The sequence below is a fragment of the Malaclemys terrapin genome, chromosome 7 (genome assembly GCF_027887155.1).
Source record: "Malaclemys terrapin pileata isolate rMalTer1 chromosome 7, rMalTer1.hap1, whole genome shotgun sequence".
NCBI lineage: Eukaryota > Metazoa > Chordata > Testudines > Emydidae > Malaclemys > Malaclemys terrapin.
Window position 1 is genome coordinate 112,111,401 of NC_071511.1, and position 24,631 is coordinate 112,136,031.

Genomic DNA, 24,631 nt, shown 5'->3' on the forward strand with positions numbered 1-24,631 from the left:
TAAATTTGCAAATGAATTTTAGTTCTGCTGTTTCTCTTTGAAGTCTGAAGACCCAACCACATCAGCCACACCATCAAGGGCTCATTCACCTGCACATCCACTAATGTTATATGTGCCATCATGTGCCAGCAATGCCCCTCTGCCGTGTACATTGGCCAAACCGGACAGTCCCTCCGCAAAAGAATAAATGGACACAAATCGGACATCAGGAATGGTAACATACATAAGCCAGTAAGTGAACACTTCAATCTCCCTGGTCATTCTATTACAGATTTAAAAGTCACTATCATTGAACAAAAAAACTTTAGAAACAGACTTCAAAGAGAAACAGCAGAACTAAAATTCATTTGCAAATTTAACACCATTAATCTGGGCTTGAATAGGGACTGGGAGTGGCTGGCTCATTACAGAAGCAGCTTTTCCTCTCCTGGAATTGACACCTCCTCATCTATTATTGGGAGTGGACTACATCCACCCTGATTGAATTGGCCCTGTCAACACTGGTTCTCCACTTGCGAAGTAACTCCCTGCTCTCCATGTGTCAGTATATAATGCCTGCATCTGTAACTTTCACTCTATGCATCTGAAGAAGTGAGGTTTTTACCCACGAAAGCTTAAGCCCAAATAAATCTGTTAGTCTTTAAGGTGCCACCAGACTCCTTGTTGTTTTTGCAGAACAATCTGGTCATCCTCACGTTGAAATTTCCTAGTGGGAACACTGAACAAAAAAAGTTGGAAATCTGTCAGTTATCTGAACATAATGCTTGAGCATTTGATATCTCTGGACAGGCTTTTTAGTTTTGCTGGTTTCTAGTTTTATTAAAACCTATCCTCTGTCTGTAGTGGGTTCATCACAGAGATGCTTTTACTTGACACAATTCTTTCTAGACTAGAGAATATTCGCCCCACGTACATATTCTTTTGAATACGGCATTAAGGGACCAGTCCATCTTCCATTGAAGTCAATAGAAAGACTTAATGATTTCAGAGGGGTTGAAAAGAGCCCTAAAAAAGCAAGAGGAAATGGTGTTTATAAACTTAGAATCTTTAGCTTTCCTAATGTCCAATATTACTCCTGGTTATCAATTTGAGATTGATAAAGTGATGAAGTGGTTCTAGCCCACAAAAGCTTATGCCCCAAAAAATGTGTTAGTCTCTAAGGTGCCACAAGGACTCCTCGTTGTTTTTGCTGGTACAGACTAACACTGCTACCACTCTGAAATTTTAGATTTATACCTTTTACTGTAGGTGGCAGTAGAATGCAAATAAAAGTTTACTTTAGTCGCAATGTAGTTTAGACTTTGCAGAGGGCTCTATTTTAATTTTGACACAAGCAGCAGTTCTGTCTAGAATGAATACTGCTATACTAATTGCAAACTAAAAAAAAGACCAATTAACTTTTCTTCTTAACATTAATGGATCACAGCCGCTTCTACACCCCCATTAAAGTTACAAAACATACAACGTATTGCTTCTGTATTCATTGCCTCCCACCTCCTCTGTTTCAAATTGATTGTCAGGCCCCCACTTCATACATTCTTTGCTGGAGAAATTACAGTGTAAAGGGGTGGATGTAAAATGAATCTACAAGGCTGAATAACAGTTCGTTAGGTGGCACTGAAAAGTTAACAGAAACAGAATAGGAAATTATTGCTTAGGTTGAAAGAGTGTTCTTGGATATCAATAGTAGGGTGGACTGGTGAGCAGCCCAAACCACAAACAGAAGCCAATATATATTTAATTCAAATATGTAATGTATGTGCCACTTGTCATCATAGATCATAAACTTTATAAGGCAGGGACTGTCGTCCTGTTTGTGGAAAGTGCCTACATTTTGGGTGCTACTAGAATTCAAATAATGTTTCTTAATATTGATATATTGGGAGGAGAGAATTGAGCAGGGGATGGCTTCCCGGCTTCTTATACTGCCATAGGGGTTCTCACCTCTCCGATCACCATTTATTGGAGTGAGTGGGTCTGTTGAATGGCCCTTCTCTTTTGGGTCCTCTCTGCATCTTTGGGCAAGGATTTCTTTGTCTCATCCCCCCTTCCCTCCAGCTAATAGGCAGAGAAGGTGACTCAGTAAAAACGGAGTATGCTTATTGAACCCTTTTCCTAAGAGCCAGATTGCATGTGTGTGGTGAGTGGGCTGAGCAGAATTTCAGAAATGAGGCAGCTGAAAAATGGCTAATTTGGCATTCTTTAGGCATTATTAGAGATTTCCTTCTGGTCTGTCTAGGCAGAGGGCTTGTGGGGTTCCTTTGGCCTGGCAGCCCTGGGTTCAGTTTTCCCCTGGACTTCGTCCCAAAAAGCTGAAAGAACTAAATATAATCTCATAATTTTTAGTGGATATTTTGTGGAAAATATGTCATCTTTAATGGACGTGGCCATGAAAAAAAAATCAAGACATCTATTTCTGTTGTAGAAGCTTGACAGATTAATTTTCCCAGTGTGAAAAACAGCAAAAATTATTAATTGCACTTGTGGATGTGCCTAATTAGACTGTGACAGCGAGAGAAGTGATCATTCCTGGTATTGCACTTACATAAGTTGCTCTAGTTGGGGAATTATTTGTTACGCTTTCCTTTTTCAACCTAGTAGTCAAAATTTTATTAAATATGAACATCTCACTTTGAAATCACTAACTTGCAGTTACGTTGGTCACTTACTTTTCATCATGATTCTCTGCAACAGAGAACCACCCCTACTTCTTATCAAAATGGGTTTATTTAGTAATTTTTTGGTAACGTTTTATCACGTTGCTCTAATGGCTTGCACCAGGTTTTAAAACTGCATGGAAATAGACGTGTGGTGTTCTAGCAGTTAACGATTTCCTTGTGGTAAGTGTGCAAACATCTTTAGCCATGACACGTCTGTCAAGCAACTAGCTGTCAAACTTGGAAACACTCTATGCATCCATCTTAATTTGAATTTCCATTTAGTATCTCATTTTAATGAAGAGCCATATAAATAAGAAGCTAAATTCTTAAAACTACCAAATAATGTATTGTTAGTGTTTGTGTGGAGTCGGACAGGGGAAGGCATGTTCCCTGTTCAAGTTCCATAGCAAATGTGGCTGGCCTTGGAGAGTAGCAAACCCCTCGAGAGTGGTGCTGTTGCTTCTGGCCTAGAAACTTCATAAGGCATTATGTATCACACCACCTCCAACTAAACGTCTGATCATACTTCCCTCACACGGAAAAACTCAGCAAAACCCAGAGAGACAGTTTCTTGAGGAACAAATGCCTCCTGGAACTCCTACTTGGGCAATGTGGCTCCACACTACCTTATATGCCGAGCAGTAGCTTAATGTCACCATAATGTCTAAGAGCTAGATCAGGGGCGGGCAAACTTTTTGGCCTGAGTGCCACATTGGGTTTCCAACATTGTATGGAGGGTCAGTTAGGGGAGGCTGTGTCTCCCTAAACAGCCAGGCGTGGCCCAATCCCCGCCTCCTATCCAACTCCCCTACTTCTCGCCCCTTGACTGCTTCCCCAGGACTCCTGCCCCATCCAACTCCCCTGTCCCCTGACAGCCACCCCCCCCCCCGGGAGTCCTACCCCATCAACCCCCCCCCCTCACATTCCCTGTCGCCGGACCCCCCACCTCTGACTACCCCCTGCCGCCCCATCCAACCTCCCTCTCATTCCTGACTGCCCCCCGGCACCCCTGCCCCATACAACCCCCCTGTTCCCTGCCCTCTGACCGCCCCAACTCCTCTCCACCCCCCCCAGCCCCTGACCACCCCCCGAATTCCCCTGCCCTCTATCCAACCCTCCTCCCCCCCCCGCTTCTTGCCCCTTTACCGCACAACACAGAGCACCAGTGGCCGGCAGCATTACAGCCGCGCTGCTCAGAGCACAGGGTCAGGCCGCGGCTGCCCAGAGCATTGTGTTGGCAGCGTGGTGCGCTGAGGCTGCAGGGGTGGGGGGAGGGGAGGGGCCGGGGGCTAGCCTCCCGGGCCAGGAGCTCAGGGGCCGGGCAGGAGGGGCCCGCGGGCCGTAGTTTGCCCACCTCTGAGCTAGATCCCAAAAATGGATCTATGCAGGCACACTTCAGTGGCCATACAGATTCATTGTCAGGATCTAGCCCTGACCTTTCAAAAGAATGTTTGGATGCTTAGTTAAATGTACATACTTGGTTGTGCTAAATAATGGTTTATATTACCGGCATGCTGGAGGTATAACTGGACATATTTGTCAGAGTAATGACACATTTCTGGGGGGGAAACTGGATGTTATCGGCTAAGTTTTTGCTGGGTGTCTTGGTGGAGGTCGTTCTAATTCTAATTGGAAATAGGAATTCTGGATTAATATGTGACTTGCCCCTCTTGGACTAAGTGTTGCATTCTTTTTAGCCTTGGGAGTTTTGAGTTGAAAGTGTAGTCCATGGTGTCCTACATTTGTGTCTTCCTTTGTGTTAAAATTACTCCTTCCCTTTTACCGTTTCTTGCAGGCCAGCCCTCCAGATCTGTATATTGAAAGATTTAACATAGCTCTTGGACAATATATGGGAGCATTGCAGAGCATTGTGCCTCTTTTCATATATATGGTAAGTTTAGAACATTCTTTTTGAATAGACTATGTCCATGCACATTGAGATGTTAACTGAAAGTGGAAAGAGCTAAGTGCAACTTCAATGACTTATTTTCATACAGAATTTAGTATTCATTGTTGCTTTTGCTGCTGGTATCACACTTATGATCAAATCTAGAAAGATAAGAAAAGCAATGCAATTAAATTGAGAGTTGTTTGCTATTTTTCTGCCTTTCCAGTGTCTTCATAGCAGAAAGACTGATTTTTTTTTTTTGTACTGACCGCAAAAAATCAACTCTTGTGTAATTTTTTAAATGTATTGCGAGTTTGGCCAGCTCATAGGCTTGTTGTATGTTGGCCTGGTAGGTTGGGCGCATTATGGAGAAGATGATTTCTCTCTTTAGGTTGCACGAATTCTCTAGGCCTACAATGGCTTCTTGTAGTTATGTAAGCGGGAGGGAACCACACAAACAAAAAAACTAAAAAAACCCAACCCCACCATATGGTCTCTTGGAAGTATAAATAGCCATATTGATAATGGAATTCAGCGCATCAGTTGCACCAAACAAATTTGTTTACAAACCTTACAGTTTGCAAGTATTTTTGCAGAAGTTCTAAACTCATTCAACTGTAACTATTGGTCTTCTAGATTTTCTAAATTCCTGCCTGTGGAGTTTATAAGCTCTTTGATACCTATGCAGAAGCTTATAATAATTCTGTGGGAACCTGTTGGAGCTCCAAGATTTATATTTTTGTAATTAATAACTAAAAACAAAAATAGCATGTGATCTCATCAAAAATAGTTTATGCATTGGACTTCACTCAAGAATATGAATAGAAAGAATATTTAATATGTAGATCAAGAAAAAACTTTTAGATAAGATTTTTAAAAATGTCTTATACTTTTAATCTCAAGCTCTGTTTAAAAAAATTCCCTTTCCTAGATGCAAAAAAAAATTTGTTAGAAGAAGGGGGAGTGCATGTGTGCATGTGTTTAATTCCCTGGGGGGAGGGATAGCTCAGTGGCTTGAGCACTGGCCTGCTAAACCCAGGGTTGTGAGTTCAATCCTTGAGGGGGCCACTTAGGGATCTGGGGCAAAATCAGTACTTGGTCCTGCTAGTGAAGGCAGGGGGCTGGACTTGATGACCTTTCAAGGTCCCTTCCAGTTCTAGGAGATAGGATATCTCCATTTGCCACAATTTTTAGCTAAGGGGTCATTCCTGTATCTTTATTATAATCCTGCAAATTATAAAAGGAGATGGGGATTCTTTAGTCCCCTCCACATGGACCGGTGAGTAGTGGAGCCAGGGAGCATGATGAGGAGGTGAGGATTCTCCAGCCTTCTCCTTGGGAGCTAGCACTGTCTAGTTTGCCCAGCTTAATCTCTTGTACCAACCCCATTGTGCCCCTCCCCCACACACAAAAAAACCCCCCAATCCCCTCCCCAACAGATCCCCAGAGATCTACTTGCCGGTGAAGGAATGAGTCAGTTCAGTCCCTTGAGATGGGATATGAAGGCAGAGATAGCTATACCTCTTGATTTACCCATCTTTGTTGCGATGAGTTGACTCTCCTCCGGAGCGTGCAGTGCTTGCTTTCTGCCTGCTACGTGAGAAACAGTTGCATTATCTGTATATGCTTTGAGCTGTCCTTTATTCATGCTTTAGAGCCTATATCTAAAATAATATGTTCTTAATGTTCAAGTACATGCTTTTATCACCAGGAAGTAGGTTTATTGTGTAAAATCCTGGTAAAAGCTGTCTTTAGCAGATTACATTTGAGCATTGCAGTAATTGTATTCTCTTATTCAGTATAATAACTTTTTTATTTAATCACAGGTTCTGATTGCTGCGTAGGTTTCCCCATCCCGTCTTTTGTCTTTTTATATAGCAGTCATAACAGTGTTATTTCAGCTGGTGTTCATTTCTTCTTGATGTGAAGGGAAACTTTTTAAATTCTGTTAGTTTCTTGATAGAGAGTTTTTGAGAGTACAGTTAACAGTATCTGAAAATGGTGAAAACAAATAAGAAACTAATTATAAATCAAACTATCAAACTTACTGATTAGACACTATACATGAGGGCTATGTAAGTAGTAAACAGGCAGAATCTGCTTTTAACTCTGTTTTTAAAATGAAAAATATAGATTCTTCTCCGAGTAGTGTCCTTATGGGTGCTCCACTGTAGGCGTGCTTGCATCCCTCCGCTGCTAATCTGAGAACTTCAATAGCAGTGTCCATTGTGCCCGCACATGCATTGTCTCTCCTCGTGCTGTGCCATGAGGCTAGCCAGCATGCGTGGGCTAACCCTCCTCAGTTCCTTCTCAACCGCCCCTGGCCAGAGATGGAGCCGTTAGTAGTCCTTTAAGACTATCATCTTAATTCACATACCTATAGTTACTAGTTGTTTTTCTATTTTTATTTTATCCTTTTAAAAAAAAAAATTTAAAGAAGACTTTTTTTTTTTTCTTCCGGCCTTTTCTCCCCCATTGGGGACCCTTTCCCCCAATGAGGTATGCCCAGTTCGCTGGGCTTCAAGAATTGCCTCACTTGTAAAGAGGTGATTTCAATTGCAGATAAGCATTCTCAGTGCTTTCACTGCCTCAGGGAAGGCCATATGCAACAAAAGTGTTGCCTTTGCCAACAACTCTGGCCAAGATCCTGCAAAGACAGAGAACTCTGCCAGAAGATTATCTTCATGGAGGCAGCTCTCCGACCCCAGTTTCCTGGTAGATGTGAGTCTTTCCCACAGCCTTCCACATCTAAGGGCTGTGGACCCCTCTCACAAATCATCTAAGAGGAGAGCAGGAAGCCCCCATAGTGAGCGCCGAGATAGCTGCAAGTGATCACCATCTCACTCAGTATCTTTGGCATCGAGGCCATCTCAGTCCGGCACCCACGGCTCATGGAAACCGACAGCAACTGGTACTGCTGACAGGCCCATGGACCCAATGGGCATGGGCACTGAGTCATTGGCACTGAAAGACAGGAGTAAGCACTGTTCTAAAAAGATGCTCCCAGTATGCGAGCCTGCATAGGTACCGCCAATGATGGCTTGCCAGGCACCCAAGCGACTGGTGCGGAAAATATCTCTGTCCCCCCTGGCACCACTACCACCATTGGCAGCATCGGTACCAGCGGAATTCTGCCATTCAAGATACTTCCACATCACGGATGCACCGGAGTCCCCTCCTCTCAGTACCGAGACCTCTGCACTGAGCCTCTACCAAGCATGGGAAGTATCCCCACTCCCAGGCGATGCCCCTCTGCTCTCTAGCGAGGGTTCAAACAGTGAGCCTGAGGAGGTAGTGTTGCAGTACTCCTCCCAAGCTCCATATGGTGCTCACTACCAAGAGAGCCCAAGGATATACCCACAGAGGGTCCCAACACCACCATCCGGGTATGGCTATGCATGGGTGCCACCACCACCCCAATGGCCATACCGGCTGACGCTCTCTAGATTCCATTGGAGGAAGTCAAGGATACCCACTATCAACTCCTTGATACTCCATTCTTCTGCCTCCTCAAAGATCACCTTCCTGATTCAGGCCATTTTAGACCTGGCAAGGGACTGTGTGGCACACGCTGGCATTAGTGGTCCAACCTGCAAGCGAGCGGACAAAAAATACTATGTCCCCGTCAAGGAAGCTGAATTCCTTCTCCCACCTGCCACCCAACTCCATCACGCCATCAATTCCCATGCACGACAACACCAGTCAAGAACTTCTCCCTATGACAAGGATTGGAAGTGCCTTGATCTGTTCGGTAGAAAAGCGTACTCCTCAGCCACTCTACAATTTCGTATTGCCAATTACCAGGCCCTCATGGCGAAATACGATTACATAAATTACTTCAAACAGAATGACTTTATTGAAAAGATGCCAGAAGCACATTGTGACTCATTCAAGGCCATTATCCAGGAGGGCCAATTAGTGACAAAGACGTTGCCCACATGCTCAGGGTTTAGCTGATCGCCATATTTGGGGTCGGGAAGGAATTTTCTCCAGGGCAGATTGGCAGAGGCCCTGGAGTTTTTTTGCCTTCCTCTGCAGCATTGGGCACGGGTCACTTGCTGGAGGATTCTCTGCACCTTGAAGTCTAAACCATGATTTGAGGACTTCAGTAGCTCAGACATAGGTTAGGGGTTTATTACAGGAGTGCGTGGGTGAGATTCTGTGGTCTGCGTTTGCAGGAGGTCAGACTAGATGATCATAATGGTTCCTTCTGACCTTAAAGTCTATCACTGCAATCTGCCCTCGATGCAGCCAACACGGCAGCTAGATCCATCTCCATGGCTCTGGTGATGCGACGATTGTCATGGCTCCATTTATCGGGCTTTCCGAAAGAGGTACAGTCCACATGCGAGGACCTTTCCTTTAAGGGCATGGAGCTCTTTTCCAAGAATATCCTAGATGATGGGGGAGGGATAGCTCAGTGGTTTGAGCATTGGCTTGCTAAATCCAGGGTTGTGAGTTCAATCCTTGAGGGGGCCATTTAGGGATCTGGGGCAAAAATCTGTCTGTGTATTGGTCCTGCTTTGAGCAGGGGGCTGGACTAGATGACCTCCTGAGGTCCCTTCCAACCCTGATATTCTATGATTATTTTTTTAGCCCTAAAACAGTCCGGACTATTTCAGCTCTCTGAGGGTCCACCTAGTCTAGTGGCTATTACAGCCTTTCACCTACTTTTAGAGGGATACTCAGTGCTGTCACACCCAACTACAAAAAGGTTCCTCAAGGGTATAGTAAACCTCTTCCCTCAGCCTCAACTTCCAATCCCACATGGAACCTGAACCTTGCACTGAAAGGACTGACTAGGCCCCCCCCTTCAAACCCATGGCCACCTGTTCACTAATGTACCTATCAGTGGCAACGGCCTTCCTGGTAACGATTATCTTAGCCAGGAAAATAGGAGAGAGAGCAATTCAGATGATACATCCTGTCTACACAGTATTTTTTCCAGACAAGGTTACGCTCAGACTGCACCCAAGATTCAAAGCTAAGGTAACCTCTCAGTTTCACATGAATCAGTTGATTCACCTTCCAATCTTCTACCTCAAGCTTCACCAAGACAACAGGGAGGCTATGCTGCATGCCCTGGATGTTAGGCCTTCTACCTGGACAGGACAAATGCCTTCAGGAAGTCCCCCTGGCTTTTTCTCTCCATGGAGGAAAGATTCAAGGGCTCAGCAATTTCAGCCCAAACACTTTCTAAGTGAGTCTAAAACTGTATCAGACATTGCTACCAAGTTTGCAACATGACACCTCCAAATGCCATTCATACATACTCCACAAGGTCGATCTCCTCATCCGTCACCTTCCTCAAGAATGTCCCTATTTTAGAGATCTGTAGAGCGGTGACGTGAGCATCAGTCCAAACTTTCACAGAACAACTGTGTGATCATTAGTACTCTGCCTCCAATGCCATCTTCGGCTCCACAGGACTGTTATCTGTAACTGACCCAACTCCGAAGTCCTGGCCCTCTAGAAGGGATACTGCTCAGGAGTTGCCTGCAGTGGACAAGGGGACACTACTCGAAGAAGACGAAGAAGTTACCTTGTGCTGTAACCCTGGTTCTTCGAGATGTGTCCCCCCTTTAGGTGCTCCACAATCCACCCTTCTCCCTCTACTTCAGAATTCTTGTCTTGACTCTGCGGTAGAGAAGGAACTGAGGAGGGTTAGCCTGCATGCACTGGTTAGTCTGCGTGCACTGGTTAGCCTCATGGCGCAGCATGAGGAGAGACAGTGCATGTGTGGGCCCAGCAGACACTGCTACTGAAGTTCTCCAATTAGCAGTGCAGAGATGCAAGCACACCTACAGTGGAGTACCCAGAGGGAGAGACATTGAAGAATCTTCGTTACTGCATAAATAGGGCCCTACCAAATTCACTATCCATTTTGGTCAATTTCACGGTCATGGGATTTAAAAAATAATAAATTTTATGATTTCAGCTATCTAAATCTGAAATTTCACGGTATTGTAATTGTAGGGATCCTGGCCCAAAAAAGGAGCTTGGGGGGAGGGTGGGTCACAGAGTTGTTGTGGGGTACTGCTATCCTTACTTCTGTGCCGCCGCTGGCGGCAGCGGTGCTGGCTTTAGAGCTGGGCAGCTGGAGAGTGGTGGCTGCTGGCTGGGATCCCAGTTCTGAAGACAGAGCCGCCACCAGCAGCAGCACAGAAGTAAGGGTGACAATACCGCAACCCCCCTTAAAATAACCTTGCGACCCCCTCCTGCAACTCCCTTTTGGCTCAAGAGCCTCAATTTGAGAAATGCAGGTCTCCCTCGTGAAATCTATAAAGTATGGGTAAAAGCACACAAAAGACCAGATTTCACGGTCCGTGATGCTTTTTCATGGCCATGAATTTGGTAGGGCCCCATGCATAAAATGACATAGCTTCACTTCCTAGTTATGATTTTCTTCAAATATTTGCATCATGGGCCCTGATTCTGCAATCTGATCTGTAAGGGAATGTTCTAGCACCAGGCAGAACTCCAGTGACGTCAGTGGGATCTGCATGGACGGAAGGGTCCACTTGCATGGATCAGATTGTAGGACTGGGGCCACACCCATTGGCCAGTGTTTAAAAGAAGGTACCTGTAACTTAAAACAGGAACAAACTAATGCTTAGAAAGCTTCATATGCATAGTATGAACCTAATTTACTGTTTAGCTTTTACTTTCCTGCTTTGGATTTTCCCTATCCTGCATCATTTTGGGTATAAAGCTTCCTTGTTCGACGACGGTCATATATCTTGCCATTCCTGAGCTGGTCCATATTCAAATTTTGTTTTGTAGATTTTTTTTTCTTAGATCTTGATATGTATTCCCTTCTCCCCCACCCTAAGAAAAGAAAACAGGTATGTATCAGCACCCCCTTTTAAAATAAAGCAGTCTGATTCAGATGCAGGTAACAAACACTTGAACTTAGCTGTATGCTCTTATCGTCTTTAAATAGATGTAGCGAAACAGTTGGAAATTCTATTGTTCCAGAACTAACTGCTCAGCTAAGTGGTTAGTGCATTGAAAAAATGAATTAGGATCATGAATTGCCTTTTCTGTATTGTCAAGTTGCATTCAAGTATTTTGAAAGTATAACAGTATTCATATAAAAAAAAAAAACTCCAAGAAGTCAAACAACCTTTTTTCCTGAGAAATCTGTGGTACATCTTGAACGTGTTTTTGTTCCTGAGCTCCTTGGCGTGTCTCAGCCTCCCCTCTCCCTTGTTTCCTTAGTACTGCCAAACAGTGTATTTTGCCGTGGTTTGAATGTGTGTACCCATTGAAGTCAATAGCAAAACTCCTATTGACTCCAGTGGTACAGGATCAGGTCCAATGACATGTATGGGAGGATTGAAAAGGTAGGAAGTATGTATGCTTGATCAGCTCAGTGTGTTGACCAGCATATGCTGTAAGGCTCATCTTTCTGAGGTGGTGGTGGTGGATTTCTGGAGAAGGGATTGTTGCAAGACAAGGAATTCTCATTTTTTTCTTTTGCTAAAACCTGTCATTTATGGTTTTAAAGTTGCTGCTGGTTTACTCTTTGTTTAGGTGTGCTTTTAGGCTGGGCTTTTCGAAGGGTCTTAAAGGAGCTAAGCACTTAACTTCCACTGAAATTCAGTGGACTTAGAATCCTCTGAAATCCCAGCCTTTTTGCACAACTAAGCAAAGATCTAGCCAGCAGCAACCTACATTTGAATTCTTTTGGCTCCTTTGAAAATCCCAGCCTTAAGTAATTACCCAGGGCACCTAGAACTTAGGTGCATCTTTTTTTTTTAATAAATCCAAATAAAAATATGATTCGCTTTCTGGATGCTTACTAAGTGTTTACTCCACAACATGCTGTGGGACATAAACTGTGGAATTCAAGTTAAACAAACAAAACATTTCCTATTACTCCCTTAAATTTATCATTTTGGAATATTCACCTATTTTTGTCTAGAATTTGGTTATTCCTTTCTTACATGGGTTTGTCCAAATTATGTCATGGCTGAGTCCCACCAGTTGAAACCCCATTACATCTCATGTTATGAAGTCAGTCTAAATAAATGTATGGGCCCTTCTGGTTTTGACTGCTGAATTTCATCACCACTGCAATTCTTCTCAAATGTTAGCATTCTTATTTTGGCACCTCCACATACCTTGATGCTCACTGGATGGAGAATATATTGCATGGATGGTAGTGAAAGTGCTTTTCTTTCACATTTCCTGGTTCACCCTAGTAACACTAACTCAGGTTCACATTTGACATTTTAGTTGCAGTTACCTTTTACAAAAAATCTGCTGGTCTCTCCACTAAAGAGGGTTGGAGGGAGAATATTCATCTCCTTGCCCTTTCTGCACTGAAATATTTATCATTTACAGGATAGCTACATTTGTGAGAAACAGCAAGTGGATATAGCATGTAAACAGCATTTCCAAGTAAACAAATAGGTCATTTATATTCTGTAATATTGCCTGTATGACAATGTACATACAGTAATGTTTTCTGTCACAGCATTATAGAAATTATAAGCCCTGTTAAACCATCTAATCTTTTCCTCTTGTTGTTCAGCAGTATTCCCTACGCCCCACTATATTCTCTGTTGCTTTTCCAGTTATAAAACTTGTGGGATTTCCACCACTTCCCAAAGAGTGAGAGAGCATGTTGTCTGTGTAATTTGTTTAATCTTGGCAGAGACAGACTTATTAGAATCCTTTGACTATCTCTCCCCCACTGTCCCAGTCAAATCTGTTGTTTTGTCAGGTAGGTGTCTCACCCCAAAATAGTCTCAAAAATAGTTACTGTTGTGCTGGTTTCTGGCTGTCAGACATCAGCTGCCTGAGTTGGCATGGGAGGGAGGCTCTGTAGAAATAAATCACTTTAACTGGCTCTAGTCAGCTGGTGAAAAAGACGGTAAATCTGACATTGCAAATACCATTAATGTAGTACTCTGGGTCTACTTAGAGTTAGTGTTTACAGTGGCCTAGCTAGCTGATGGCTCCTACACTGGAAAAGCACTATATGCTGCATCATTGGCTACATGCGACTATTTAACGGGGAATTTCAGGGAACAAGGAAATAAGGTCTGACAAAGGGCACACTTGTTAGAATGCGAATGCACCAGTCTCTTTTACAGTTCAGCAAGGGGTACATTTGAATCTGATTTATGCATAATTTCTGCACTGTAATGCCATGACTATTATTAATTCCACCAGTTTGCACTATTAATTAATGTATTTAGGAATGTTGTATGGGATGTTCCAAATCATCTCTCTGAAGCTGTCAATTTGAGCCATGAATGTGATTAGATAAATACCTTGACGGTACTAAACCACCTTGTACTGTAACAGACATTACTGGAACTGTTTAATAACACTGCATAATTTTTCAAAACTAATTGTGAAACCTACTAAAATTATAAAAATAATGGGATCAGATTAAAGTTATAATACCTTTTTTATGAAGTATAAAAGAAGTGTGTTCTCTTATCATTGCTAATCTAATTAAAGAATGAAAATGCCAATAGCTATAGAGAAATTCTGAGTGTTTTTACTTAGGAAAACCGTAGAACATAATTTATAGTCCAAATCAAAAGCAGTGTCTTCATGCAGTAAGAGGACCAGAAAAATGCCACCATGGCTGAACAGCAGCTTAAAAGAGGCATTTAGAGGCAAAAAGGCATCCTTTAAAAATTGGAAGTCAGATCCTACTGAGGCAAATAGAAAGGAGCATAATCTCTGGCAAGTCAAGTGTAAAAGTGTAAGAAGGCAAGCCAAGAAAGAATTTTGAAGAACAATTAGCTAAGGACACCAAAACTAATAGCACACAGTTTTTTAAATACATCAGAAGCCGGAAGCCTACCAAAGAGTCAGTAGGGTGATTGGATGATAGACGTGCTAAAGGAGCATTCAAGGAAGAGAAGGCCATTGTGGAGAAGCTAAATTAATTCTTTGCATAGGTCTTCACTGCAGAGGATGTGAGGAAGATTCACACACCCAACCATTTTTAGGTAACAAATTTGAGGAACAGTCACAGATTGAGGTGTCAGTAGAGGAGATTTTGGAACAAATTGATAAATTAAACAGTAGTAAATCACTAGGACCAGGTAGTGTTCACCCAGGAGTTCTGAAGGAACTCAAATATGAATTGCAGAATTACTAACTGTGGCAGAGACACACATGTGTAGCATATTGCTTAAATCAGCTTCTGCACCAGATGACTGGATGGTTGGTAATGTATTGTCAATTTTTAAAAAAGGCTCAAGAGGAGATCCTGGCAATTACAGGCCAATAAGCCTAACTTCAGTATCAGGCAAATTGGTTGAAACTATAGTTAAGAACAGAATTATCAGACATGTAGATCAGTGGTTTTCAAACTTTTTTCAGTTGTGAACCCCTACAAAATTTCAAATGGAGGTGCGGACCCCTTTGGAAATTGAACCTGTGGTCCACGGACTCCTACCATAGGTATCTTGGGGTATGTCTATACTTACCTCCGGGTTCGGTGGTAAGCAATCGATCATCTGGGATCGATTTATCGCATCTTGTCTAGACGCGATAAATCGATCCCGGAAGTGCTCGCCGTCGACACCGGTGCTCCTGCTATGTTGTTCACGTAGCTGAAGTTGCGTATCTTAGTTCGAACTGGGGGGTTAGTGTGGACCAGCCCTTGGACTGAAAACTGACTGAACAGAATTCAGCTATAAATGTTGCACTTGCTCGGCATAGCATTTGATATGACATGTGAAAGGGCACTAAACTTTGGACTTCTATGGTAACACCTGCAGGTCAAAACCCACAAGTGTTGTTGTGGGTATTCACATGCTTTTGGTCAGAAAAACAGAATGCCTTTTCTGGGACCTGAAACTTAATTTTCATAGTCACCTTTTGCAGACCCTTTAGACATTAGTCTGCGGACCCCAAGTTGAAAACCACTGACATAGATGAACACAATATGTTGGGGAAGAATCAACATGGCTTTTGTAAAGGGAAATCTTGCCTCACCAATATGTTAGTATTCTCTGAGGGAGTCTATAAGCATGTGGACAAGGCTGATCCAGTAAATATAGTGTACTTGGCCTTTCAGAAAGCCTGTGACAAATTCCCTTACCAAAGACTCTTCAGCAAACTAAGTAGTCATGGGAAAAGAAGGAAGGTCTTCTGATAGATGAGTAACTTCCTAAAAGATAGGAAACACACTGGGACCTGTGGTGTTCAACATAGTCATAAATGATCTGGAAATGGAGGTGAACAGTGAGGTGGCAAAGTTTGCCAACGATACAGAATTACTCAGATAGTTAAGTCCAAAGCTGACTGAAGAATTACAAAGGGATCTCACTAAATTTGGTGAATGGATGACAAAATGGCAGATGAAATTCAATGTTGATAATTGCAAAGTAACGCACGTTGGAAAACATAATCCCAACTACACATACAAAAGGAAGGGATCTAAATTAGATGTTATCATTCAGTAAAGAGATCTTGGAGTCATCATGGATAGTTCTCTGAAAACATCTGCTCAATGTGCAGCAGCAGTCAAAAAAGCTACCATTGTTAGAAACCATTTGGAAGGGGATAGATAAGACCGAAAATATCATAATGCCAGTATATAAATCCATGACATGGCCACACCTTAAACTGCAAGCAGTTCTGGTTGCTCCATCTCAAAAAAGATACTAGAATTTGGAAAAGGTGCAGGGAAGGGCAACAAAAATGATTAGGGGGATAGAACTGCTACCCGCCTCCCCTCCCCCCCACTTTTCCTCCTGCTCTATATAAACAAAACCATATGACTCATCTGTTGATGCACAACTTGAGTGCATCTTTACTTGCTTCTTTCCTCCAATTTTTTGAAATCTTTCAAGGTAAAAATTATTCCTCTATATCTAATGGAAAAAGGGAAGAGAGAGGCTTCTCCTCTTCATCTTGCAGTGAGTCAAGGGCAGCAGGGCCTCTTTCCTCATGGTGTTCCCAGCTACTGCTGCTGGAGAAGGAGGGCAAGACACCTCACCCCTTGCCCCACTTCCCGCCCCAGCTCTCCTAATTCCCTGACTCTGGATTCTGTGTAAATACAGCTCTTATCCCATCCCTTTCTGTCTCTTGATCTGTGGCTAGGCCTTCATTAGGAGGAGAGGTGTGTTCTTATTACGTTGCCTAACTCATGGTAAAATCCTAATGAAGTAAAAGCACGTTGTAATTTTCATGTGTGTTAACAGCTCAAAACACTAGATCCCAGGTGTTGATCTTGACCTGTAAACTGCCTTGTCACTAGGATTTTACCTTTTGCTAGTTACATATTAATATCCTTTTTTCACAATTTTTGTGGGCGGTAGCCATGACACAGGGGATGCGGTCAGAGTTGAAGGGGAAAGCTACTAAATTCAAAAATATTGCTCCCAGTAGAATTCAAACCTCTCTCCTCCCCCTTACATCAGTGACTAGACTTGTTTCACCTTATGTTAATTCATTGCCATGTAACTCCAGGTACTTACTACATTTGTAAAGGCTGGTGTGAATGTTCCCTTGCATTTGTTCCAGGTTATAAATGTTTGTTGCCTTTATCAAAATCAATTGGATTTAGGCATTTTTGCAAACTTTACCAGCATTGTTTGAGCAAGGAACCAAGGTGTTTTAAAACACATAATTATGTGGTAAATTAAATCAAAACGAACACTTTAATGTTTCAATTTTTTTTCTAAATTAATTTCAAATTTAGGATTGCTGTTAATATAAATTACTATACAAAACTGGTGTTTCTGAAATGTGATAGTGCAAAAGAAATCTGTTTCTGGTCTATCTAATGTATTGCAGATTATGATTAGAGAATGGCAAGTGTATTCTGCTGTAGTATTTCACATTTCCTTTCCTCCCCGGTTCTACTGGGAAGAACATGGCTTCTGTTTTGGCATGTACTGTACTGAATGTTAGTACACTGTCTTCTATGGTTGGTTTAAACTCCTAGTTTTCTGCAGTGAGATTTATTCCTGGGAATAGGGTGTGTTGATTGGTGCTTGTTGACTGACTCTTTGGCAGCAAAGCAAAAATATTGTAAAGTTAAGTGTAAACAGTGGTTGTGCAGTGGTGGTTTTCTCTTGGAATCGTGAATTAAAAACAGTTTACAAAAAAGACTAAACCAAAAACTTAAATCTGCAGGACCTCTCCAACCAGATCATAATTTCAAAGTCAGTCAATTTTGTTCATAAACTATTTGACAGTCTTTAATGAAGACCTGTATAATCCTCATGAAACTACCAGTGCTGTCACAAAATCTGTTAACTCTCCCTTGCCATGAAGCTGATGAAAAACACTTCAGATGATTTTTACACGCATGTTCCCCTCCCCCCCCCACTCCCATCCTTCAGAAACAAGTAGGTGAGTAGAATTTTGCAGATAGTAAATCACATCTTAAACATTTGGATGCCTTTGATAAACACATCATTGCTATAAATATGATATCCACACCTATTTTGGTATTGTAGTCTGTTCAAAACTATCATTAAAGTAAAATGGATTTTGCAGACACAAACCCCAATTCTGCAAACACGCATGTGCTTAACTTTAAGAATGTCTCATTGGCTTCAGTGGTACTACTCATGTGCTTAACTTTAAGCATGTTGCATGTTTGTAGAATCAGGGTTGTTTTGTGTAATATGAATCAGATTAGCAAATAATCGGTTTAGAATTCAAACAATAGCATTATTACAATTTTTAAATTTGGACTCCATTCGGTGGTAAAGTATATTTGCTTAGTCTGCTATTGTAAAGTCAAATATAAAAACCTCTGTCTGTATTGTTTTCCAGAATAAATTTTACATAGAAACCAAGCTTAACAGAGACTTAAAAGATGACCTTATAAAGCTGTTTACGGAACATGTTGCAGAAAAGCACATTTACAGCCTAATGCGTAAGTAAATTTATTGGACTTTTCTTAAAATGGGGGGCAATCAGATTCTGTCACAATTCTGGGAAACTATAATATTTTCAAGTGTAGGTTTTAGGAGAAAAAGCAGAATAGCTAGGAACAAAATGGCAAAGAACTAGAGGATTTAAATACAGATTCCAAGAACAGTACTTAAAACAGGATTTAAAGATAGGGGAAAGGGTGCCATACTGCGGGGGGGTTTTTTGGTCTCCCAGTAAAAATGCAATGTAATAAGGTTGGTTATTACTAAATTTATAGCTTTATAAATGTTTTAGGAGGAAGAATGAGGCATATTAATGGCAAAACAACAATTGCGCTTTCACAAACATCATTTTGTGTAGATGTCGCTGTTGTCCAAGTACTTCATACCAAAGATGTCCACCTTACGATTACAAGAACATAATATTTTATTGTCCAGCTGCCTGTGCGCTTTTCTAGTTTCAATATCAAAATGCTAAGTAAAATGTGGTGTGGTTGGAGGAATCAGGTGCCCAGGTGTGAAATGTGGTTCTCGTCTTGCTGTACATCTCCCTTCCCACCCCACCGATTAAGAAAAAGTTGGGGGATGGACAAAGTAGTGGCTAGTGTAGCCTTCATTTTTATTTAAAGTTAATTTTAGTGATGTTATATTACACCATTGAGGTGTAATGGTGGCTACAGTCTCAAGTTTAAAAGAATTATCTCGGTTTGTTTTAGATCTAGAGCTAATAGGAACACATGAAACCACAGGCAAATAACACATAATCACAAGAACATGGTCCACTATCTTTTATCCATTTTTATTAAAGTTACCGACAAAGTTATGAATGTCAGCATACACAATTCCTAGATATTTCCAAGCATCGGTTATAACTACAGAAATACTCACATCCTCCTAGATATTATTAGGGTCTGGTGGGTCTCTCATAAATTGATCATCAGTAGAGGGATGGTTCCTGCTAGAGTTTTCCCATAGGAAGCTCAATTTTCCCACTCTGGGCACCGCATTTTTATAATATGATTTTGCCTATACCTACATTCTGCACATGTATATGAAAGTGTCAACTCTCCTTTTTTCTTATTGGTTTAATGTACCCTAGGAACTTAAGGGACCCCGATTTCTATAGGTTGTATAGGTTTCTCTTTATTCTCATTAGCACTGACGCACAAACTGTATCCTGTGGTTAAGACACATGTTGGAGGCAGATGTGCCTCTACAACTTTTTTTGTGAATTAGATTAAACCGCCAGCTAATTTTTTGCAATGTTATCGCTTGGTATCTCTTTTTTTCCCCCCCATAATTTTAGGGCATCAGGTTATTCGGTCACTTATTTAAGAAATGCTAACATCTCTCCAAGGCCTAAAATAACTCAGCTAAAAATCTTACAGGCTTCAGCCTACAGGTCTTGTGTTTCTGCCTTCCTTACTTAGACATCTAATATATGATTATACCTTCTAAATACTGATCAATCTCATACTTCTATAATCTTACAGATTAACTCTATTTAACATACAATGATTATATATAACATGACATGGTAATTAATCATAACATTACACAATAAATGAATAATACATTAAAATCATTGGCTATACTAGCCAAATGAACTGTGTAATACTGACAGACTTTCTCTCTAATGCTATTATGTTAATACAGGTGCAGTATACTAAACTATCAGATGACTTCCAAGAACTTTGGGCTGATTTAAACCCCAATCCTGCAATTAACTCCACGTGGGTGGGTACCTGCACACCATGAAACCCTACTGAAGTCAGCAGGCATCCCACATGGCAGAGTCAATTGCAGGATTGAGGCCTTATGAAAGTCACAGTTGGCTCTTTGAGTAATCACAAGAACACTGCTTCAGCCATTGTTCCTACTTGTCTCTGTCTGCAATGGAAGATAGGTTTGCACTATATATGTATGTTCAAGGCATTGATAATACTAATATATATAGTATTATCAGAGTGTGTGTGTGTGAGAAAGATCCCAGGACTGACACACTGAAGCCTATTATGTCCGAGTCATTGAAGTGATGGAAGCAACTACAAGCGTGGCTGAGAGCTCTTGTTCAGAATATCGCTGTCTAATCATCACTGGGTTTTGTGGTCTGTTACCATTCAGTTTGTTCTCATCCATTTTGACTTTATGAAGTACACCCAGGCATTGTACAGCTACAGTAAGATATGTATCCATGACATGCAAAGAGTCCTAGACTAGGGTTACCATACGTCCTCTTTTTCCCGGACATATCTGGCTTTTCATCACTCAAACCCCCGTCCGGGGGGAATTGCCAAAAAGCCGAACATGTTCGGGAAAATGGCGGCTCTGCTCCTCCCCTGACTCTTCGGCTCTGTTTAAGAGCCGAGCTGCCCCAGCGCTACCGGCTTCGGGCAGCCCCCTTGCCTCCGGACCCCAGCCGCCGGCCGGGCACTTCCCCTCCCGGGCTCCGGCGGCTGGGGTCCAGAGGCAAGGGGGCTGCCCGAAGCTGGTAGCGCTGGGGCAGCTCGGCTCTTAAACAGAGCTGAAGAGTCAGGGGAGGAGCAGAGCCTCCGGCCGCGGCGGCTCTGCTCCTCCCCGACTCTTCGGCTCTGTTTAAGAGCCGAGCGCTACGGGCTTTGGGCAGCCCCCATACCTCCGGACCCTGCGCCGCCGGAGCCCAGGAGGGGAAGTGTCCGCCCGGGGGCGCAGGGTCCAGAGGCATGAGGGCTGCCTGAAGCCGGTAGCGCTCGGGCAGCTCGGCTCTGTTTAAGAGCCGAAGAATCAGGGGAGGAGCAGACCCTCCGGCCGCGGCGGCTCTGCTCCTCCCCTGACTCTTTGGCTCTGTTTAAGAGCCGGGCTGCCCGAGTGCTACCGGCTTCGGGCAGCCCCCATGCCTCCGGACCCTGCGCCGCCGGAGCCCGGGAGGGGAAGTGCCCGGGTGGGGGCGCAGGGTCCGGAGGCAAGGGGGCTGCCCGAAGCCCAAGCGCTACCGGCTTCACGGTTTGCCGGGCAGCCTCCAGACCCTGCGCCCCCGGCTGGGCGCTTCCCCTCCCGGGCTCCAGCTGCGCTGGGGAAGCGCCGGCTGGGGGCGCAGAGTCTGGGGGCTGCCCGGCAAACCGTGAAGCCGGTAGCACTCGGGCATCCCTTTCCGCGTGGCTGGGAGTGGGAGGGAGGAGGGGGCAGAGTTAGGGCGGGGAAGGGGCGGAGTTGGGGTGGGGGTGGGGAAATGGGCGGGGCCAGGGCCTGTGGAGGTTTTTTTTTGCTAGATATGGTAATCCTATCCTAGACCATTGTGATATCATAGGTAACTCAACCAATCACCACCCTTACTCTACAGCTAATTTGCGTGCTATAATTTCATTAGTTATCTGAGAGAGACTGCACAGATGGAGGATTAAGTGGGTGAACTGCCACCCACATAAATCTCCAAGCACAACCCCTCTCCCCACCAGATACAAATCAAGACATCCACCCATACAACACAACCAACATACCGAATAACCTCAGACACACACAGTCCCTTATGTTAATACAGACCACTCATTTGCCACATGAACAAATCCACACAACTCTCCGGGCATAACACAACCAGCACACCCAGTATAACCAAACATCACTCTGAAGCATAAAATGTATGAGTCAGTATGTAGCATGAAAATATCTACAAACGTGGTTGATAGCTCTTTTTGCCCAGAATATCACTGGGTTCAACCATCACTGGGATTCATGGTCTGTTACCATCCAGTTTTTAAGTTCTCAGCCACATTTGGCTCTCTTACCACACATAACTTTACAAATTACACCTATACGACAGCATGGGCTTTCAGCTACTAGTGTGATTTAATTTAGTATGACCTTCTGTAAGGAAATAAGCTCTGTAGCACACTAGTTAAAATTTTTAGAAAATAAGAAATTCCTGATCTCTTTTGCCATATAATTTTTCTGTGAATTATAATTGCAATATCAAAAGCAATATACAAATAACAGAAAAAAGAATTTACCAGGTAACACATGTGACTTTTTCCTTTGATTACCACAGGCTATCTCTGTCTTTCTTCTCTACTGCTTTGTGATGAGCTGCAGAAATCAAATTAAAAGAAAATATTGGAAAAAGATAAAAAATAAAAAACTGCAGGAAGTAGAGAAACCTACTGTATGGCTTTGTGTGAAGTAGGGTTGCCACCCCTGCAGGATTGTCCTGGAATCTCTAGGAATTAAAGGTTAACCTTTAATTAAAGATTGTCATGTGATGAAACCTCCAGGAATACATCCAACCAAAATTGGCAACCCTAGTGTGATGTGCACTGTTAATGGACACCCTGGTATGACTTCATTTATTTAGTCTCACCATTCAGCTTATTAGAACTAAGCCATTTAACATCTTGTGTTGTATTTTTAAACCTTTCACAAACTTTTTACTGTGATCTGACTTTCTTATATCTTGATTGTAATAGTGCTTTTTAAAAATCAAACGTAAAAAGTGGTATCTTAACAAAATTTTAAACTTGCTAAAGTATCCCAGCACATATTATACTACAGTAGGGAAATTGAGAAACATCTTGCAGTAGCCTTCTCAAATAGTCACTCTAAAATTTAATGCCAGAATAAATGAATTTCCCTTTTATATTTTAAAGACCATGTAACAAAAACAATATTATATCGTACCCCAGTAACTACCTATGGTTTGACTCAATATCTTTATATAAATTGCATTTTTTAATTTAAAAAATAATTTGGATGTCAGGTTACCTGCTACTATAGTTCAGTGAGACAATATGAGAATAAACCTTCAAAATAGGCATCTACTTAGACAAATAAATTAACTTTAATTTGTGGGCCTCTTGGAAGATTGAATTTTCCAATATATTTGAGAAAGTTTTGATAAGATGTTGAAGCTGTCATTTTTTTTAAACCCCCCCCCCCCCCCCCCCCCTTCCTCCCCCGAACACACACAACGCCAGTCTCACTATGAAAAATGCTTGGAGATTATATATTCTAGGCTCAACACAAAAGAATAACTTTTATTTTTACTTTTGAAATTTGTTCATCTTTTTAATGCATTTTTGTTGATGGTATCTTGTCATCCTATTGAAGGCTAAAAGTTGAAATTTCTATTTCAATTCCCATTCAAGAGGGAAAATGAGTATAGTTTAAGTTTAATTGATTTGTAAAGTGCTCCTACACAAAGGCACTGTCAGAAAAAGAACAAATGGTATGGAGATTTTCCGCCTTTAATATGCTGCAAAGGCAAAAGTCCCACTGACTAAGGCTGTCTACACTAGCACTTTTGTTGGTAAAAACTTCTGTCGCTCAGGGGTATGAAAAAACATAACCCTAACCATGGGCGGCCGGTGAACCGGCTGTTGAGGGAAGCTAGCCCTCGGTCCCACCCCTTCTGCCCGAGGTCCCACCCATCATCCTTCCCTTCTCCCTCCTCTGCCCCACAGGAAGCAGAGCACCCCGTGGCCCCACCGCAACAGCCGTGGGCCGCCTGAGCACCCCCAGTCCCAGGCGGGCTCCTAAACTCAGCCTCGGAGCGCTGGGCGGCGTGGCCTTAGTGCCTTCATTCCTGAGCTCTGGGCAGCACGCCAGCCGCCCCAGCCCTAACCAGCTTTGGCTATTAAAGAGTGGGAACTGGGAAGGAACTGCAGGAAGGGGCCTAGGGGTAGAGTATGAGTAGGGTCACACCAGGCTGTTTGGGGAGGCACAGCCTCCCCCAGCCTATGATACCCACTGCCTATGCCCCTGACCGACATAAGTTTCACTGACAAAAGTGCTGGTGTGGACAGCGCAATGCCGACATAGCTAACACCGCTCATTGGGATTGGTTTAATTATGCCTGCAGGAAAGCGCTCTCCTGCCGGCAAGGAGCGGCTTGACAGGACACCTTACAGCAGCATAGCTATAGTGGTACAGCCATGCCACTGTAAGTTCCACAGTGTAGACATTGCCTAAAATAGGGCCTGCTTCTGCTCCCTTATAGTTGGGGGTGAGAAGAGAATAATTAGAACTCTAATCTTACTTGGAATCCTCTAACACACCTAGGCAGTTGAGGGTGCAATGGGTTCTGAGTTAAAGCCTATGGTTGAGTCCGGGGTTGAACTTGAGCTGCTAACTAGTGTTAAAAGCTGAATTTGTCTCTTCGCTGCTATTTTATGAACACACCTTTTATGTAGCATAGGCATTCCCTGACTTGTTTGTTGTGGGTCTGAATTTAGAGTCCCTGAAGGAAA

General features: G+C 42.8%; 1 protein-coding gene across 1 annotated transcript in view; it reads left to right on the forward strand.

Annotated features, from left to right (window-relative positions):
- Nucleotides 1–24,631, forward strand: part of CACUL1 (CDK2 associated cullin domain 1) — a 74,426-nt gene that overhangs the window by 23,522 nt on the left and 26,273 nt on the right. Inside the window, exons 4-5 of the mRNA XM_054034777.1 lie at nucleotides 4,456–4,551; nucleotides 18,316–18,418. Of these exons, the coding sequence (XP_053890752.1) occupies nucleotides 4,456–4,551; nucleotides 18,316–18,418 (199 nt within the window). The remainder of the gene's footprint in view (nucleotides 1–4,455; nucleotides 4,552–18,315; nucleotides 18,419–24,631) is intronic.